Source organism: Solea senegalensis, linkage group LG16 (genome assembly GCF_019176455.1).
Source record: "Solea senegalensis isolate Sse05_10M linkage group LG16, IFAPA_SoseM_1, whole genome shotgun sequence".
Classification (NCBI taxonomy): Eukaryota; Metazoa; Chordata; class Actinopteri; order Pleuronectiformes; family Soleidae; genus Solea; species Solea senegalensis.
This window is the reverse complement of record NC_058036.1, coordinates 7898016-7906173: the sequence shown is the minus strand read 5'-3', so window position 1 is coordinate 7906173 and position 8158 is coordinate 7898016. Positions and strand designations below refer to the sequence as shown.

Below are 8158 nucleotides of genomic sequence, written 5' to 3'. Positions count from 1 at the left end.
CAAATGTGGCGTTAACGCCTTCATAGTTGAAAAAGTCTAAAGTGACTGTATCGGAATGATATCGATATCGGCAGATGCTCTAGTTTTTGATATCAGTATCGTACACGAAAAAAGTGGTATCGGTCTCCCAAGTGGAAACACATAACACAGAAAGTTTGCCCTTTAAAAGTCACACAATTGCCCACAAGAAGTAGGTTCCTGATGGGTTATACAGTACAGAGAACACTGACAAATTCCTATCAGATCTGTCTTTTCAGGGTGATTAATCGTCATCATTCTGGCTGTTAGAGCCTTAGAAATAATGTGTAATAAAATGTAAAATGTTGGGGAAATAAAGCCGAGGGAACTGCTCAAACAGTTTTACCGACTCCATGGTTCAACTCAGAAAAAATTACTTGAACCTTTAATTGAATGAATGCATTTATAGTTCCTTCAAGTTGTGTTGAGAGTCGATTAAGTCATCATTCTTGTGATTCATCCCAGGAAGGTAATACATTATTACATTACATATTACTGTAAATGTTCCTGTTACACCACACTACTGTCTCCACTCACCCAGGACAAATTTCAATGAACAAGAACAAGAACATCAGCTTGGGAAAACTCCTAGATTACTCCACAGTGGGAATCCGGTTTTCTCCTTTCATTTTGACAGACAGGAACCATAAATCTGAAGTGTGGCCTCGCGCTTACGCCACAAGGGACTTTCCCCAAGACGAGTTAGAGAAGTTCACACCTCCTCCGTCTTGAGCTAAAACACTCCCTCTGATTGTGACATACACTCTATCTGACACCGTCTGTGTACTCCGGAGCGGCACAGGCATTCGCAGTATTCACATCTTCAGCGATAACACAGAAGATAAAGCAGTCTGGTGAGTTCACGTCCTATTAGCTCTTTAATTCTTTCTAAGTGAAGGTGTACAGATCAATTAAAGTCTGTTTTAAGCCGATACAAAGAAAACAGCTTGACTTCATTATTTGTTCATCACAAGTTCCTTTATTTATGAATTTTTAAAGTGTGATTGAGTTTGCCTACAAAATATTATTATGCTAATAGTGAAACTAGTGTACAATTGAGCGGAAAAAAAGACGGAAAATAGACAGTAATTATTATTACAAGAAAGAAATTAGTAACAAAGGTGAACTGATACTTAATCAAAAGTGTTCACCTTTATATAATTTCAATTGTCTCTTTTGATGTTTTAAAAAAATGCAATTGACCTAATTGTGTTGTTGACATAATGACATGTTAATTTATGTAAGGCGTTAATACCAATTAACCAAGAGCGCAATCTTCTTCTGATCTCAAACAAAGCTGGCCGCCATTAGTTTACGACAGAAAAGATGCTGACATTACTTTTGATGTTGCTTCACCTCCTGCATTTCTTCATCACATCCCACTGTGTGACCAAAGATTCTTTCCGTTTTCTCTTTGAAAACCTGAGGTGTATTGTACATGTCACAGGCTTTGGGACGTGACACCGTGCCGTAAATGTGGAGTGGTGTTCTAAAAGTCCAGTGACATGCAGCACAGTATTTATTTGACGCGGTGTTTTAACTGTTAAAGTCACATGGAAGAGGTAAAACGGCTCAGCTCAGACTGTGACTCATTATGTCTCCTGTACAATTTCTCCCCGGAAGAAACACAGTGGCTCTAATTGGTAAAAAAAAAGAAAAAAGATGAATAAGTCGGTGAATAAACGCAGTTGCATTTTTATCTCACTTGCACTGTAAGCAAAACCTTCTTGTTGTTCACGTGCCGATTTGTTTTTTTGACAGAAATGTTGGGAGCAAAAATGTCAGGAACCTCCGGTCCTGAACCCACAGCCACTGAGAGTCAAACCTTCCTGGACTCTGAGTTTCGTTACATCCTCCTCCCAGTTGTCTACGGCATCGTCGTCTTCCTGGGTTTCTTTGCAAACGTCTATGTGCTGTTTGTCCTGCGCTGCCTTCGTAGCGCCAAGGCCATGGGAGAAATCCGCATCTATATGACCAACTTGACCATCGCTGACCTCCTTTTTGTGTCGGCTCTTCCCTTCTGGGTAGGGTACTATAGTCGTCACGGTAACTGGGTCTACGGCGACTTCATGTGCCGGCTGACGGGGTCGTTTTTCTTCATCAACACCTACTGTTCCGTCCTCTTCCTCGGTGCCATCAGTGTCAACCGGTACTGGGCGGTCACCCGGCCTCTGGACGCGGCCTCGTCAGACCACAGGCGCCGTGGGATCATTGTGTGTGTCGTCATCTGGGCGATGACCGGCTCCATGGCCATTCCATTTTTGACATCTCCAGGGATCAACACCGACGCGAACAACGTCACTCGGTGTTTTGAGGGCTACCAAAACGTGACCGAGGAGAAAAAGAAAGTGATCGCAGCCGTTCATTTCGCAATTATCGGGATGTTTTCCCTTGTCTTTTTTCTTGTTGTGGTGTGCAATTTCCTCATCGCTCGCGCTTTACTTGCTCAAAACACTCCTCAGCCAGAAGTCCCATCTGGGACACTCATGGCCAGAAAGTCCAAAAGGCCCAAAGGGATGAAAAGGAGGGCCCTGCAGATGTTGCTGGCTGTGGTGGGCGTGTTTGCTCTGTGCTTCCTGCCCCACCACGCCGTCCAAGGCCCCTGGACTCTGGCCGTGTTGCAGATCAAACAGGGCTGGGGCCACGTGGGCTGGGACCAGAGCACTCTTCAGGCACTCAACGATGCTCATCAGGTCACCTTGCTGCTCATGGGCCTCAATTGCATCTTGGATCCGGTAGTTTACTTTTTTGCCACAAAGAAGTTCAGAAGGTTCATCATGGCCCACATCAAACGCATGGGAAAGGGAGAAGGATGCTCACACACAACCAGCTCACAGATTTCTATGGACAGCAGGAATAATCAAAGCCAGAGACTTCATCAACAACCTGAAGAGAAGTGACTCAAACATTTTTTATCAGCTGCGTAAAATACTGTATTAGATATTTGTCACTTGGGACAGCTGCCGTGTCTGTGTGGGGTCTCCACCTCCTGCTTCTCCAGCGCCTCACAGTCATGATGCTATTGTGTCACCAGAGTTCTGACACCACACCCTTTAATGTCATTTTCTTGATGTTTGAAACACTGCATATTGTTGGAGCTGATGTCTGGATTGCACCAGGCTGTTCTTCCTGTCTTAAATTGAAGCTGAAAAAGCGGAAGTTTTGCAAGCAGAAGTTCACGCAGATGAGACTTTATGAGGCCACATTGTGCACTGAATGGGGCGTTTAAAACAACAACAACAAAGAAGTCAATAATAGGGTGTATCTTCTTACATGATTATTCATACCCAACAGCTGCACAGTTAGTCGTGTCACACCAGTAAAATATGTAAGAATATTAGGACTCCCATTAGAGAAGTTGGTTTTGCCTGGACTCGTCTCGCCCGGCGTTGTGAAACCAGGGAACAGAAGTAATAATGACCTCTGGCATCCACTATTGTGACATTGCGTTCATTGTTTCGTATGATAAACAAAAAAAAATTCCATGACTGATCGTGAAGAAGGCTGTGAAAGTCTGTATATCTGCTTAAATGTGCTGTATGTGTGCTGTGAACGAGATGTTTTAATTTAAGTGTGTGCTCAGGGTTCAATTGATCTTTCAAAAGAAAAGTATGCTCATATTCATACTTGTATAATATGTTTTTTAAAAAATATATAATTTTAGATGTGGATTTAAAGCTATAGTGCGTTATTTTTTTGAATATAAACAAACGTCTGCTACATTCAAACCAGATGTCAAATGAGTTCACACGATGCTGATTAAGCCTATCAGCTCCACACTACTTTCTCGGCCCTAAACCTGGCCCTAACCCTAACCTCATTTTTTCTCCATGCCTAACCCTAAACCCCGGGGTGATCTCTTCCCTGAAATGGAGTTGTTTCTTGTACGTGATATACTTGGTAGCCGTCTCTTTTTCCACTTTTCTGAGAATTCTCTCAAAATCCTCTATTGTAGGGAAAACTTCGGGACTTCTCGCTTGAGGAATAGTTGCTGGCGACCGTCGTTCCCAGGGTGTACTTACGTTACGTCACTTCTGGTAGTGGCACCACAGCCCTCCGAAAAATCTGTGACCCTAAGACTGAAAGCCCCATTGGGTGTCAGCCGGTTCGAGGGTCGCCAGGTTGAGGCTCGGACTTCTTCTGTTGGCAAAATGTTTTTTCCACCTACCAGTGAGGGGACCATTCAGCATGCGCTGCCACATATAGAGACACACAACCATTCACTCTCACACTCACATCTTCAGTTAACTAGGAGTTTCCAGAGGGTCCAAATCTGCATGTTTTTGGACTGAGGGATGAAACCGGAAAAAAAAAAACATGCATACACGAAACAGAACATGCAGAACTCCTTGCTAACCTGCAAAGGCAAGAGTGCTAACCACTACACAACCATTTGGGTAGTGGAAAAAGTCGACAGACGGGGTGATGCAAGTTCCACACGGGCACTTTAAATAGCTTTATTCTAAAAAAACAAACATGGAAAAACTGTCTCAAATAACAGGTTTTATTAGTGTGTCGTAAAATGATGGTTTCTTACCGTTTTGCAATATAATCATCATTATCAAACAAAGTACACACGACCACATCCAATCTTAAACCTTAGCATAATGATGAGCTTTATATGAAGGTCCTGAACTAACTTTAACTTTTAATCTGCAGCTGAAAATCCTTTTTTTCGCCCCTCCATTCTCCGTCTTCTCACTTTCCCAGACTCGAGTACACATTATCCGCAGTCATATTGGTGGGGTCCAGATTAGTGTAGGCTTGGTTCATGCTTGTGCAATTCATGTACACATCTCCAGCGCTCTCTGGTGAACATGCCCTGTTGTATTACAAAAATAATAATGCATGAACTGTTAACACCATACGTGTCTCTTCAGTGCAGAGAATAATATAAATGTGAGTGTGTGTGATTGGTTTCACACGTACTTCGATGCCTTTGCAGGTCCAGGAAACCCTTCAAGAAAACAGAGGAATTAAAATTCACCGCGAAATGTTCATGCTCAAAATCTCACCAAACAGTTCAGTGATCCGTGACGCTCTGCACCTTTAACTTCAGTGGCAGGTGTGCTCAGCGTTCCACCACCAAATCTTTGCCAGCCAAGCCAACTCAAGAGAGTGAGGATGATGATCAAAGCCAGGAGAGAGAGGACGAACGCAGCTATTCCTAAAATGTCACTCGCTGTTTTTAGATTAGGGAGAAAAAGCACAGAATAGCAGGTCAAAGATGGACTCAGATGTGGGTGAATTTCAAAACGGTCAATTGTTGGATTTGGCAACTTAACTGGAACTACAAACTAACACTTCCGTAGAGTTCCGTAGAGTTGTTGATCCACTGCTGAGTTCATCTTTTCTTTTGTCACTTTGATGAAAGTAAGTAAAGTAAAAAAATAATAAAACACCATGGATTATGGGATTAAAGTCGGAATTATGAGGAAAAAAGTCAGAATTCATGCTTTTTTATTTGTTTTTTCTTTCTTTTTAAAGGCAACATCGAATGCTTGTATCCCACATATATGTTAGTTATGGAGGTCTACTTATATACTCTACATATATTAACTTGTTTTCATGGTTAAAAACCTACTGGTCGCTGCAAACGAGCCGATCAAAATATCTCCTCACTGACGCTCTCGTCAGCCGCGCTGTTTCAGACCAAAACCACACCCCCCAGAACGTAGACTGTGTTGTGATTGGCCAGCCAAGAGAGCTTTCCCACTGTCCTGTGATTGGCCAGGTACCTGGAAGTGACGTAATAGATAGGCCAGCTCTCAGATACACAGCTCCCCCTCTGGCACGGTGGATGCTCTGCATCTCAGCAGCTACAACGAGAGTAGTTCTTCTTCTTCTGCGGTTGAATGTACGCAACCGGATGTGCCCGGACTAGTGCCCGCACCACGAGGCGCTATGGTGGTGAGAGGAGTGGTGAGGATTTTTGATGACGACATCAAATTAAGGAAGTGCCGATCCGCTTCGCAGAGCCCAGGAAAACAATAAAACCCTATTTTCTCAGCAATGGCTGAACTGTTGTTCTGAAACTTTAGGGTTTCATAAACGAGGTACTGACGCAGATACACACACACAAACGCAGCGTTAATTGGAGCTTCCGGTCTATGTACCTTTAAAACAAATCAGAATTGTGTCTTTTTTTTCCCCAGATTTTTTTCCTCAGAATTCTGACTTTAATCTCAGAATTTGTGATGTCTTTTTTTCCAAAAAATAATTATTTCTGTGGCCCTAATACTCTTAAATATGTTCGATCTTATGTCTTATGTGTTTGGATTTATCAAAGTGACACAAATTTACCAAATGAGACAGCAGCAGTAAACCAGCAGCTCCTGTGTCCCCTGTATACTCAAAACATGTTTTCTGAATGGACATTGATGCAGGAGAGTGAGCAGCTTACACCCAAATTTCCTTCAGGTGCCAGCTCCGTCTCAACATCAACACAGTCTCGTGCAGACTGGCCTACACTTTTACACTGAGTGCTTTCACTCACATGTTGGCTGCACGTCCACGATGTAGACTGTGAAATTCCGGCTCACGGGCCGTGATGGAGCCTCAGCTCTGCAGCGGTACAAGCCACTTTGCTCTGGTTGAGTGAGTGTCAGGTTCCCTCTGTGGCTCACATCCTGCCAGGTCGCATGTTCTAGGTGTTGCCAAATAACAGCGGAGAAATCACTGCAGAACAGCGTCACTGGTTGACCTGCTGCAACTGGGTAGTCTGGTATGGCCATTGCCTGCAGAGGAAGATGAGGTTTATCTAGAGGGGAGGAGGGGAAGATGATGGCGTTACCAACTATGGATTGTACAGATATCCAGAATAATTGGTGTACTGATGATCTTATGACAGCAGGTTGGTCCAACTTTTCCCTGACCTTTTTTTTGTGAAAAGAATGACAAATTGACATCCAAAAATGCTATACACTGTCACTCTTGTGTGCAATAATGTACTCTGAAAAGCTTTAGTCGCACGATGAATCACCTGTCATTGTAGTTGTAGTTGTAGTAGTAGTAGCCAAAATATATCCTGTTGTCGTGGAGGATTTAACTGCAATAAGCACAAATAAATTGAAAACTCATATCATCTGGATTTTCTCCCCTGTTCCTGAATACATATCTCCTTACCTGTGCTCTCAGAGACAAAGGACAGCAGCAAAAAGCCCAGCAGCATGTTGCTCTGAGTCACCGCAGGCCGACAAGAACGAGAATGATTCAAAGGTAAATAATTAAAACACAGGTGTGAAGGGAGGAAGTATGAGAGCGAGCGTTCGATATAGAGAGGGAAGTGGTCTCAAGTTCCCTCTTTTTGAGCCAACGGTGGCTTCACCCATCAAAGATTTTAAATATTTAAAAATCTGTCACTCAATTCAATGGCCTGCAGAAAACCCCCCCCCAGTACTTTCAATGTCCTTTATATTTTCTATATTATTTCTATCAGTCAATATGACACTCATATTTCACATTTCATATCTAAGGGCAGCTGGTTCCCTTCAGGCTGAGGCTGTGATGACAGCCGAGATTGTTGCGTGTGGACAGTTGGACACTAGACGTCGCGCCTGTGGCAAGTGTCCACCTGCTGCCAGAGCAGGTCAAGAGATGGACGTGGGTTTCAAAGGGTTCTGCCAAAAGAACACAAATAAAATACCATGCATGGAATGCATCTTCATATGGAAAAAAAGATTTTATTCAAGATTTTATGTATACATATATAAAGTACATCCATATGCATATTGTCATTTAATACATACTGTTCATGCTTATCTATATATCTGTATAATCTATCTAAAATCTACAACACTAGACAAACATCATCATCATCACCAATCTCAGACAATTATGGGTTATTATTATGTACCATTTAATTATTATAAACATGTACAATATAATATAACTGTATATAATACATATAACAATAATAATAATAATAACAATAATATTTGTTTAATAAAAATCATTACTTTGTACTTCTTTTTTAATTGGATCACGGTTGGACAGTGATTCCACAGTGTCATACCTATAATTTATAGTTATACGCTTGCATTTGACCAGATCAGATCATTTCCCTCATCTCCAACACGAGAGAGAAGTAGAATAAAAAAGCGGCACATGGAAAAACTTCCTCTAAGTTACCTGAATCCTC

General features: G+C 42.3%; 2 protein-coding genes across 2 annotated transcripts; one reads left to right on the top strand and one right to left on the bottom strand.

Moving 5' to 3' along the window:
* Positions 1 to 779: 779 nt before the first annotated feature.
* On the top strand, positions 780 to 3689 carry ptafr (platelet-activating factor receptor). Its single transcript, XM_044046784.1, has 2 exons — positions 780 to 872; positions 1780 to 3689. The coding sequence occupies exon 2, from the start codon at positions 1782 to 1784 to the stop codon at positions 2916 to 2918; it is 1137 nt and encodes a 378-aa protein (XP_043902719.1). The 5' UTR covers positions 780 to 872; positions 1780 to 1781; the 3' UTR covers positions 2919 to 3689.
* An 819-nt stretch (positions 3690 to 4508) lies between these two features.
* Positions 4509 to 7207, bottom strand: LOC122782451. The gene is made up of 6 exons (XM_044046785.1): positions 7144 to 7207; positions 7001 to 7066; positions 6515 to 6778; positions 5066 to 5200; positions 4948 to 4975; positions 4509 to 4840 (listed from the first exon to the last, which is right to left on the bottom strand). The coding sequence occupies exons 1-6, from the start codon at positions 7187 to 7189 to the stop codon at positions 4717 to 4719; spliced, it is 663 nt and encodes a 220-aa protein (XP_043902720.1). The 5' UTR covers positions 7190 to 7207; the 3' UTR covers positions 4509 to 4716.
* Between the last annotated feature and the right edge of the window lie 951 nt (positions 7208 to 8158).